General features: G+C 39.8%; 1 protein-coding gene across 1 annotated transcript in view; it reads right to left on the minus strand.

Annotated features, from left to right (window-relative positions):
• The window catches only part of CELSR3 (cadherin EGF LAG seven-pass G-type receptor 3), a 649,278-nt gene that overhangs the window by 300,980 nt on the left and 335,751 nt on the right, over positions 1–12,547 (minus strand). The window contains 3 exon segments of the mRNA XM_053689358.1: positions 3,473–3,599; positions 7,305–7,384; positions 8,382–8,494. Coding sequence (XP_053545333.1) covers positions 3,473–3,599; positions 7,305–7,384; positions 8,382–8,494 — 320 coding nt within the window.

Raw genomic sequence — 12,547 nt, forward strand, 5'->3', positions numbered from 1 at the left:
GGTGTTATTTGTTTTTACGAAGAAGTTTAAAAGATTGTTCTACTATGGTAACATTTTTGTGCCATTTAAAGTATAATATACTAATTATTTGTATAATATGGAAAGTAAATAGTTTAGCTACGGCATATTAAGTATATATCACATAACACGGAATAATATAATACTAGTATTTTAATCTCTATTCGCAATGAATATATAATAACTAGTATCATTTTATACGGTTTATGTTATTGTGTTTAATAATCACTAATCATATGACAAAACGTTGTACGGTTCAGATACAGCATTCATGTAAACTAAGCACTTTGGCCTCTATTTATCAAGCTGTCAACCGCAAATACGCTGGAATTCCGCAGCGTATTTGTGGCGAGCCTGATTCGCCGTAGTTATCAAACCTTACAGACCGGCAAAAGTAGAATTTAGTAACGTAACATACGATCCGCCGGACTCAGTCCGACACAGATCGATATTACGTTACTACAGATGTTCCCAATGCAAGTTTGGCACAATCTGACTACTTTTGCTATCTATCAAAAAACTAGCAGGTACGCTCGCCACTATTCCGGCCCAGCGTACCTGGTTTTCAATCTGCCGTCCTGGAGGCAGCGGATGCCATAGGAATCAATGGGAGTCTGACAGCAGGGAAAGCTCATGGATCAGCCAATAGGATTGAACTTCAATCCTATTGGCTGATTGCATCAGCCAATAGAATTTTTCCTACCTTAATTCCGATTGGCTGATAGAATTCTATCAGCCAATCGGAATTCAAGGGCCGCCATCTTGGATGACGTCATTTAAAGGAATATTCATTCGTCCGGTAGTCGTCGGCCTGGAAGGTTGCCCCGCATCGGATTTCTTGAAGATGGACCCGCTCCGGATGGATGAAGATAGAAGATGCCGCCTGGATGAAGACTTCTGCCCGTCTGGAGGTCCTCTTCTGCCCGGATAGGATGAAGCCTTCGGACCGTCTGGAGGACCACTTCTGCCCGGTTGGGTGAAGACGTCTCAAGGTAGGGTGATCTTCAAGGGGGTAGTGTTAGGTTTTATTAAGGGGGGATTGGGTGGGTTTTAGAGTAGGGTTGGGTGTGTGGGTGGTGGGTTGTAATGTTGGGGGGGTATTGTATTTTTTTACAGGTAAAAGAGCTGATTACTTTGGGGCAATGCCCCACAAAAAGCCCTTTTAAGGGCTATTTGTAATTTAGTATAGGGTAGGGATTTTTATTATTTTGGGGGGCTTTTTTATTTTATTAGGGGGATTAGATTAGGTGTAATTAGTTTAAAAATCTTGTAATTATTTTATTATTTTCTGTAATTTAGTGTTTGTTTTTTTTGTACTTTAGTTAATTTTATTTAATTGTAATTAATTTATTTTAATTTAGGGAATTAATTTAATGATAGTGTAACATAGTAGATGAGGTTGAAAAAAGACCGAAGTCCATCAAGTTCAACCTACACAAATCTAAAATATATACAAAAAGCTCCAGTTAAGCTTAAATAATCCCACTAAAAGGTGACCCATTTAATACTAGCAATCATATCCATTAATTTTGTTTATAGACAGAAATGTATCCAAATAATTTTTAAATGTATCTAGGGTATTGGCATTCACTACCTCCTTTGGTAATGAGTTCCACAATTTTATTGCTCTTACAGTGAAAAAATGTTTCCGTTGCAGGAGATTAATTCTCCTTTCCTCCAACCTTAAATTGTGACCTCTGGTCACAAACAATTTTCTTGGAATAAACAGAGCTTCTGCCATCTCTGTATATGGGCCTTGAATATATTTAAAGTAATCATGTCACCTCTTAAGCGCCTTTTTTCTAAAGAAAAAAGACCCAGTTTGGCTAGCCTCTCCTCATAGGTTAAATTCTCCAATCCCCTTATTAGCTTTGTGGCCCTTCTCTGTAGTGTAGTGTGTAGTGTTAGGAGTAATTGTAACTTAGGTTAGGTTTTATTTTACAGGTACTTTTGTATTTATTTTAACTAGGTAGTTATTAAATAGTTAATAACTATTTAATAACTATTGTACCTAGTTAAAATAAATACAAAGTTGCCTGTAAAATAAAAATAAATCCTAAAATAGCTCCAATGTAACTATTAGTTATATTGTAGCTATCTTAGGGTTTATTTTATAGGTATTTATTCATAAATAGGTATAATTTATTTAATGATAGGAATATTTATTTAGATTAATTTAAATTATATTTAAGTTAGGGGGTGTTAGGGTTAGACTTAGGTTTAGGGGGTTAATAAATTTAATATAGTGGCTGCGACGTTGGGGGAGGGAGATTAGGGGTTAATAAATTTAATGTAGGTGGCGGCGGTGTAGGGGGGTCAGATTAGGGGTTAATAAATTTAATGTAGGTGTGAGCGGCGGTTTAGGGGTTAAACATTTTATTTAGTTGCAGCGGGGTCTGGGAGCGGCGATTTAGGGGTTAATACATATAATGTAGGTGGCGGTGGGCTCCGGGAGCGGCAGTTTAGGGGTTAAACACTTTATTTAGGTGCGGCGGGGTCCGGGAGCGGCGGTTTAGGGGTTAAACACTTTATTAGAGTTGCGGTGGGCTCTGGGAGCAGCTGTTTAGGGGTTAATAACTTTATTTAGGTGCGGTGGGGTCCGGGAGCGGCGGTATAGGGGGTAAACAGTATAGTATAGTGTGGGTGCTTAGTGACAGGGTACCAAGAAAGCTGTGAATAAGCCGAAGAGCAGCGAGATCGATGACTGTTAGTTAACAACAGTCCGCTGCTCATCGCTCCGTACTTGGTGTGCGGCTTTTTGGCAGCTTTCTTAATAATTTTGGCAAACGTATTCAGGTCCGCGGCAGTGATGTTAATCGATCTTAGGCGAGTGTATTGGTGCCGTTGAATGCAAGAAAGTCGACGGCTCAATAACTAGAGACCATAATGTATAATATTGTAACAACCACGCTGACATACAGTGCTCAAGACACGTGCACTACTGGGCATACCTCAGTATGCTTTCATGGAAGGAGCTAAGTTTGGACAAAAAGAAAGAGGTACATTTGAAGACAGAAGTTAATTGTACACTGTGTGTGAATAACGACAGCTTGGTTTTGGCTTCTATATCCGTTATGTGAGAATAATAGAGACGTTGCTTTGCTGCTGTGTAAAGTGCTTTGAAGTAGCAGGTCCTGGGGGTCCCTGTACAGATGCAAATAAATGAATGATCAGCTCATGCTGTACTGCACACAATGAGCTCAGAGCCACCAGACTGCAGTGAGTTATAAGTCACACAGTGATACGGGAAACTGGAGGATCCATTATATATTAACATGTAAAGCTTCTTATTGACCTAACTGTGCTCTCGGGCAGCAGGACACAGACCAGTCATTTATTACTAGAGCTACAGCCGACAGGAACCAGCTGCCCAGAAATTAGCGTGACAGAAAAAAACAGCACATAACAGGAACTATACAGAGCTTCAAATTAAATTAGTGAGAAAAGGATTTACCTGCAAGCTGCATAATATAACATAGAGGTAGTGAAATGCCAGGATACTGTTATTTACAGCCAGCAGCCCGAACAGCCAGGTGGTGCCGATAAACAGGAGGAGAACGAAGGAGCTGCGCAAAGTGGCGCTATAGGGAAAGGAGACACAGAACAATACAAGTATTTATGTCTGTACAGCATAGAGGCGCTATAGAGAGAGGATACAGTATAGAGGCGCTATAGAGAGAGGATACAGTATAGAGGCGCTATAGGGAAAGGAGACACAGAACAACACACAAGTATTTATGTCTGTACATTATAGAGGCGCTATAGAGAGAGGATACAGCATAGAGGCGCTATAGAGAGAGGATACAGTATAGAGGCGCTATAGAGAGAGGATACAGTATAGAGGCGCTATAGGGAAAGGAGACACAGAACAACACACAAGTATTTATGTCTGTACATTATAGAGGCGCTATAGAGAGAGGATACAGTATAGAGGCGCTATAGAGAGAGGATACAGAATAGAGGCGCTATAGAGAGAGGATACAGAATAGAGATGCTATAGGGAAAGGAGACACAAAACAACACAAGAGAGAGAGGATAAAGTATAGAGGCGTTATAGAGAGAGGATACAGTATAGAGGCGCTATAGGGAAAGGAGACACAGAACAACACAAGTATTTATGTCTGTACATTATAGAGGCGCTATAGAGAGGATACAGTATAGAGGCGCTGTAGGGAAAGGAGACACTGAGCAACACAAGTGTTTATGTCTGTACAGTATAGAGGCGCTATAGAGAGAGGATACAAAATATTTATGTCTGTACAATATAGAGGCGCTATAGAGAGAGGTTACAAAATATTTATGTCTGTACAGTATAGAGGCTCTATAGAGAGGATACAGTATAGAGGCGCTACAGGGAAAGTGTATAGTATTGAGGTGCTATATATAGAGGACACAGTATAGAGGCGCTATAGGGAAAGGAGACACAGAACAACACAAGTATTTATATCTGTAAAGTATAGAGGCGCTATAGAGAAAGGATACAGTATAGAGGCGCTACAGGGAAAGTCTACAGTATAGAGGTGCTATAGGGAAAGTGTACAGTATAGAGGTGCTATAGGGAAAGTGTACAGTATAGAGGTGCTATAGGGAAAGTGTACAGTATAGAGGTGCTATAGGGAAAGTGTACAGTATTGAGGCGCTATAGAGATAGGATACAGTATAGAGGCACTACAGGGAAAGTGTACAGTATAGAGGCGCTACAGGGAAAGTGTACAGTATAGAGGTGCTATAGGGAAAGTGTACAGTATAGAGGTGCTATAGGGAAAGTGTACAGTATAGAGGTGCTATAGGGAAAGTGTACAGTATTGAGGCGCTATAGAGATAGGATACAGTATAGAGGCACTACAGGGAAAGTGTACAGTATAGAGGCGCTATAGAGAGAGGATACAGTATAGAGGTGCTATAGAGATAGGATACAGTATAGAGGCACTACAGGGAAAGTGTACAGTACAGAGGCGCTATAGAGAGAGGATACAGTATAGAGGTGCTATAGAGATAGGATACAGTATAGAGGCACTACAGGGAAAGTGTACAGTACAGAGGCGCTATAGAGAGAGGATACAGTATAGAGGTGCTATAGGGAAAGGAGACACAGAACAACACAAGTATTTATATCTGTACAGTATAGAGGGGCTATAGAGAGAGGATACAAAATATTTATGTCTGTACAGTATAGAGGTGCTATAGAGAGAGGATACAGTATAGAGACGCTACAGGGAAAGTGTACAGTATAGAGGCGCTATAGAGAGAGGATACAGTATAGAGGTGCTATAGAGATAGGATACAGTATAGAGGCACTACAGGGAAAGTGTACAGTACAGAGGCGCTATAGAGAGAGGATACAGTATAGAGGTGCTATAGAGATAGGATACAGTATAGAGGCACTACAGGGAAAGTGTACAGTACAGAGGCGCTATAGAGAGAGGATACAGTATAGAGGTGCTATAGGGAAAGGAGACACAGAACAACACAAGTATTTATATCTGTACAGTATAGAGGGGCTATAGAGAGAGGATACAAAATATTTATGTCTGTACAGTATAGAGGTGCTATAGAGAGAGGATACAGTATAGAGACGCTACAGGGAAAGTGTACAGTATAGAGGTGCTATAGGGAAAGTGTACAGTATAGAGGCGCTATAGGGAAAGTGTACAGTATAGAGGCGCTATAGGGAAAGTGTACAGTATAGAGGCGCTATAGAGAGAGGATACAGTATAGAGGCACTATAGGGAAAGTGTACAGTATAGAGGTGCTATAGAGAGAGGATACAAAGAACACCATAATTTAGGCACAAGTATTTATGTCTGTACAGTATAGAGGCGCTATAGGGAAAGTGTACAGTATAGAGGTGCTATAGAGAGAGGATATAAACAACAACACCATTTAGGCACAAGTATTTATGTATGTACAATATAGAGGTATAGAATGGCCCCCATTCCAATGAGTTTGCACCAGAAAACATCCAGCTTGGGTGTTGTTTGAGTCAATTGTAAAGCTATCCCAGGCAATAAGACGAGTTGGTATTTGAATAATGAACAGTGCTTGAATTAGAAAATTATATACAGCAAAATCTAGTTAAATACACAAGAAAACACAGCAAAAAGTGTAAGAATAAGGAGAATTGCAGGATCAAGTAGGTTTATAGAGCGTCACAGAAGCAAGAAGAAAGTCACAGCGGCAGCTGATGCTTCTGATCACAGCTTCATTTGTTTTAATGTGTTTCACTTAAAGGGACATATCTGTACAGAGAGACGATGTGCATGAGTGTGTTTCAGTTTTAAATAGGAGCATGTTTGCATTAACAGAAATACTTCTAATGCCTGTTTCAGTGATGCTATTGTGCACCTGCATTCAATCACTGCGTCTGATTAAACAGCATATATTGCGCCAGTGCTGACAAATACATCCCAATGACAACAATCTGATTAGTGGCTAGATTACAAGTGGAGCTATATTTTGCACTTGTGCTTTAAAGGGACACTAAACCCACATTTTTTTCCTTTCATGATTCAGATAGAGCAGCAATTTTAAGCAGCTTTCTTATTTACTCCTATTATCAATATTTATTCGTTCTCTTGCTATCTTTATTTGAAAAGCAGGAATGTAAAGCTTAGAAGCCAGCCCATTTTTGATTCAGCACCCTGGTTAGAGCTTGCTTATTGGTGGCTACATTTACAGTTTTGACAGCACACACAATTATGAAATTATTGTAAAAGCAACAGTACAGAACACAATAAGGAATATGAAGCCAATGCCCTGAAAATAACTAGAAGTGGGAAGTCACATTTCTATTAACTTTCTGGATCTGCTTTTTTACAAGAAACATATAAAATAATCCAGATTACATTAAAGGGATAGAAAACCCCAAAATTTTCTTTCATGATTTGGATAAAACATATAATTTTAAACAACTTTCCAATTTACTTCTATTATCAAATTTGCTTCATTCTCTTGTTATCCTTTTTGAAGGAACAGCAGTGCACTACTGGCAGCTAGCTGAACACATCTAGTTAGCCAATCACAAGAGACAAATGTGTGCAAGCACCAATCAGCAGCAGCTCCCACTAGTGTAGGATATGTGCGTATTCTTTTTCAACAAGGGATACCAAGAGAACGAAGCACATTTGAAAATAGAAGTGAATTTAAAAGTGTTTTAAAATGACCTGCTCTGTATGAATCATCCTATCCCTTTAAACATAATCCCCTCACTGTATCCTTCCCCTGTAGCTCAGGCAGTGCACTATGGGAAAGGAAGACATCAGTTAAGTCAAACTACAGATACTTACAGAATAGATTTCTTTTTGGTCTCTTTTTGTCCAGGAGAACAAGCCTGTCTGGCCAGAATGAGGAACATGACTCCGTTTATCTAAGAACAAATAGATAGATTTAGGAGGAAATCTTTTACACCATGAAAGGATAAAGATGCAATAACAGTACAGTTTAAAGCTCTAACACATGCAGATCAGTACTTTAAAAGCCTTAAAATGAATGTAAACATTCATGAATCAGTGTCCGGTTTTTAAAAATACTATTAAAAACAGGGACACTTTCATTAATAAAGGTTTACATTGCAACATTTTTTAAATACTTTACCTTTTTACCAGTGATCCCCCGCCCGCAGCTCCTTTGTACTTACGCCAGCAATGACGAATCCGGCTTCCTCCAATCAGGCGTACACCCCAGAGCGTACATCTCGTGAGGCTACGCTGTAATTGGAGGAAGCCGGTTTTGTCATTGCTGTGCTAAATACAGAATGAGAAGCCTGCGGGGGTTCGCTGGTCCGGCTTGGCTGCAGAAAAAGGTAAGCATTTAAAAAAAACGCTGCAATGTAAAGTTTCATGAATGAAAGTGCCGCTGTTTTTAATAGTATTTTTAAAAACCGAGCACTGATTCATGAAAGTTTACATTCACTTTAAGGGCAGCATATACATTTATACCACAAAATATATATCCAATTGCACAGGGCCCTCTGACCCTTATGTCACATCTTCCTGGAGCCACAATAACTATGACACAGAAACGCCATTCAGTTTTTTTGCAGAGCACAGCATATGGCTCATGGCTGCCAGTTAACAATCGCCAGACCTAGACCTGCTGGGATGCATCTAGGGAGGCATGTGATTTTGTGCTGGTCTCATAAAGTATTTATGTTCCTGTTTTGTGACATAGCTTATGTAAATACAACATGTTTACTGATAAAAATATTGCCCTACAAACTAGATATAATATAAATGTATATATAACTGTGACACATACATTGTATGGAACAAAATGACACTTTCAATAACTTCCTGAATATTTCTATTTTACAGGTCTGGCAGGTCTATAGTGGATACACGCTGATTGTAAAATGTCATATTCACCACTATCACTAGTGCAATGGGTCCTGCGAAACTCCAGACAAGCTTATCATGTACTGAGATCCAGCAGAAATCTGGGTTCCCGTAACCTTCAGGATCGAGCCCTACAGCGAGACCTGAAAAAGGAAGACCAAGAGATGGGTATTAACTATGTGCAGTTGCCTGACTCTCCGGCGTCACAATCGATTGAGAAGCGTCACTGAGTGCTTTATATCACGAGTCAACAAAACTCTGCAACTTTGCTGCTTAAAAATGGGAGAATTCATAACTAATTGTTATTCCATTGAAATCAGTGGAGCAGCTTCTATTTTACAGCAGTTAAAGTGAAGGTCAACTTAACGCAATTGCCCCACGGCATTGGATAGACTTTGCAAAATGAGGGTGGGTTTTATTCATCAAATTTGTTATATTTCAGTATTTTTAAAATGTTTACCTTTTGAGCGCTCTGACGATAAGCGCAGAGCTCCCACCTGGTATTTTGTCAAATTGATTGACAGATGAAGATTCTTAAAAGAACGAATCCTTGTTTCTCCCCTGGGCCGTGACATTTATAGAAAGGGGACCTAACGCCATGGGGGACGACGACACGGATTTGTTCTTTTAAGAATCGTCATCTGTCAATCAATTTGAAAAAATGCCGGATGGGAGGGCTGCACTTATCGTCGGAGCGCTCAAAAGGTAACATTTTACAAGATACTGAAATATAACAAATTTCATTAATTACACCCACCCTCATTTTGCAAAGTCTATCCAATGCCGTGGGGCAGTTGCGTGAAGTTGACATTCACTTTACCTTTCCGTTGCATAGACAGACTGGTGTGACAAAAACACATTACAACACAAATAAAAACAGAAAAAATATACACTATATAAAACTGTCCAATCAAACATATGCACAAAAAAACATAAAACAGTTAAAATAAAATAAAAACAAGACAAACTTGTCAGCTTTCACATATTGATACACAACAGCAAAACAAGATACTGTACAGGGCAATCACATCTTTTTAAATCCTGCAGGCGGATTATGGGTGAAAAATCCCAACCATGCCCTGGTCATAGGCCTGTCAAAAATAATCGTTTTGACGATGCATCGCGATGCGGCATGAAACGATTCTGCATCGATGCGCTGAGACGCGATAATCGATTAACGTTACCCACGTGACCAGCCTCCAGGAAACGTAAAAGAAAGTGCGCGAAAGTGCGCGGTACATCGTTTTGACGTCACTGACGTCACGTCACCCAATAAAGCAACATGGGCGCTCATGGGCGGTCTCTTGAAGTGCCGAAGTTACGCAGTAGGAGCAAAGCAGCAAAGCAGGAGTTTGTTGCCTGAGATTGATGATGGTACACGGCGGTATACTACAGCTACACGGCGGGCTCATTTTTATTTTGTGGGAGACAGAGGAGGAGACCTATGGTGAGAATTAGACTAACTAACTGTTTGTTTAGTTAATAGTTACCAAAACGTTGTACATTTTGCCAATGCCATGCCATAATTGCCATTGCCATGCCTGCCTATTGCCTCAACTGCCTACTACTTGCCAATAGGTAAACTAATTATTAACTTACTTAAAGAGCAAATCAATAAGGGGTACACAATCACATTTATTACACAATAAGGGGTAACAATTAAATACTTGCCTTATTTACTTAACGTAGTATGCTGAGCTGACTGAGGCTCAGGCTGCTGCATAATTAATTGCTGCATTATTGAATAATATTGCATATATAAAAAATGTATTATAAATAAATATAGTATACTATTATTGTCTAATAATGTCTCTATTAGTCTAATCTGTATCTATTATCTACATGTTTTTCACATGGATGGATGGCCTGGTCTGAAGTTCTAATATTTTAATAATATATTAATTCAAGAAAGTGCATGCAATTTTAAACAACTTTCCCTATTATATAATTTGCTTATCCTTTGTTGAAATGCATAGCCTCCTCCTTGTGCACAAAGTATTATATACTTAGTAAGTAATGTGTGTGCTGTGCAATGCATTGCTAATATGTCATCAACAAACGATATCTGAGAAGTATGAAGCAAATTAAATAATAGAAGAGTTAGTTATGATGTTTATTTAAAATTGTATTCTCTATCTGAATCATGAAAGTAAATGTTTGGGTTTTTGCACCTTTAAGTGTGTAATATATTACAGTAACTGTGTCAGTGAGTGAGTGATGTCCCCTGCAATTATCACAATGCGATTTGTTTTAAAATTTATGTTCGCAAAATGTATGGCATTGGCAAAGTAGTTGAAGTTACTAGTACTTGTTGATTTTACATTTGCGGCTTGACATTTTGACAACTGGAACTTAGTGTATTTTCTTTTTTTTTTAACACTGACAGAGTTTGACGTTGACAACAACATCATCCGTCACATATGTACATGTCATGCTAAAATGACAGAGGGAGACAAAAAAGATAGAGAGATAAAAAATGCACCTAGCATTTTAAAAGCAAGCATCTGGGCACATTTTGGATTTTATGAACATACTGGAAAGCACGAATTGGACAAGACACACGCGGTTTGTAAAGCCTGTCACACAAAAATTAAATACCTAGGGAATACTACTAACTTGAGAAATCACGTTAGACGTTTTCACTCTGAGATGCTAACCCCTGCCGCTGTCGCCAGTGCCACTGCCAAGGAAATAACAAGACTAGCTGAAGCTCATCAGCCAAGAATTGATGCAATGCTGTCAACTTTGCCACCCAACTCTGAAAAAGGGAAGAGAATAACCAAAGCTGTGGCAACTTTCATAGCGAAGGACCTACGGCCTTACTCTGTTGTGGAAAACCTTGGGTTTCGCAACCTGTTGAAGACACTAGAGCCACGTTATAAGATCCCGTCACGCAATCACTTAACAGAAAACGTTATACCTGCACTCTACCAAGAAACAAAAGCTCAGGTAATTGCATCAATGAGCCAAGCCAGTCGAGTCGCACTAACGTGTGATTCATGGACTTCAGTCACGACGGAGTCTTATGTAACAGTAACTGCACATTACATTAGCAAGGACTGGAAGATCTTGTCGCATGTGCTGCAAACGAGAGCAGTTTATGAGTCTCACACGGGTTCTCATCTGGCGGAGCTACTGTCTCGTGTTGTGGAAGAATGGCAGCTGTCCGATAAATCTGTAGTGCTTGTGACCGACAATGCTTCGAACATGATTGTTGCTGCTCAAGTTGGAAAATTCCCTCATGTAAAATGCTTCGCCCATACACTGAATCTCGCATCCCAGCGGGCGCTGAAAGTGGCCACGCTCTCCAGGCTTTTAGGCAGAGTGCGACGAATATCAACATTTTTTCACCGCAGCACTACAGCAAACCACTGTCTGAAAGAAAAACAGAAATGTCTTGGCCTGAAGAATCATAAGCTAATAACTGATGTGACAACAAGGTGGAACAGCTCATATGACATGGTCGAGAGGTTCCTAGAACAGCAACCTGCAATCTGTGCCACATTGTTGTCTCCAGAAGTCAGAAAAAGTGAGTCAGATCTCTGCACTCTCAACGAAACAGATGTGTCAAATGCAGAGGATGCTGTGAGTGCATTAAAGCCAATGAAAGATGCAACCACACTGATGTCAGAAGAGCGCAATCCAACTGTTTCTCTCATTGCCCCTCTAAATGCACAACTGCTCCAGAACATGACAGACACCATGGGAGACACACCCATGATCCATGAGATCAAGAATGCCATCAAAACAGATCTCCTGAAGAGGTACAGCAGTGAGGCAGAGAAGAAGATACTTTATACAGCCTCTGCCCTGGATCCTCGTTTTAAGGGACTGCCTTTTATTCTCACAGAGGAGGAGAGATTGGAGATATACAGAGGAGTGACTGAGGAGGCTGCATCCTTGGAGGTAATTTTAATTGCATCATGTTTCTTGAATAGATGTGAGCTGTTGTATGCATTTATTTATGCATTACTGTCTCTCTGAGCACACACATAGCATTAGCTGGCTGGCTGCTCGAGGTAATAATGAATGCTATTTTTTCTATTCTTTTGTTCAAACACAGATTGAGTGTACTAGTACAGTTACATCTAGGAGGACAAACGTGGATGAAGTGCCACTGCCTGAGGGAAAAGAAACTCTTGAAGAAGAATCAGCCATCGAGGAGGATAACCCTTCTCCTCCCAAAAGAAAGTCCA

Source organism: Bombina bombina, chromosome 7, assembly GCF_027579735.1.
Source record: "Bombina bombina isolate aBomBom1 chromosome 7, aBomBom1.pri, whole genome shotgun sequence".
NCBI lineage: Eukaryota > Metazoa > Chordata > Amphibia > Anura > Bombinatoridae > Bombina > Bombina bombina.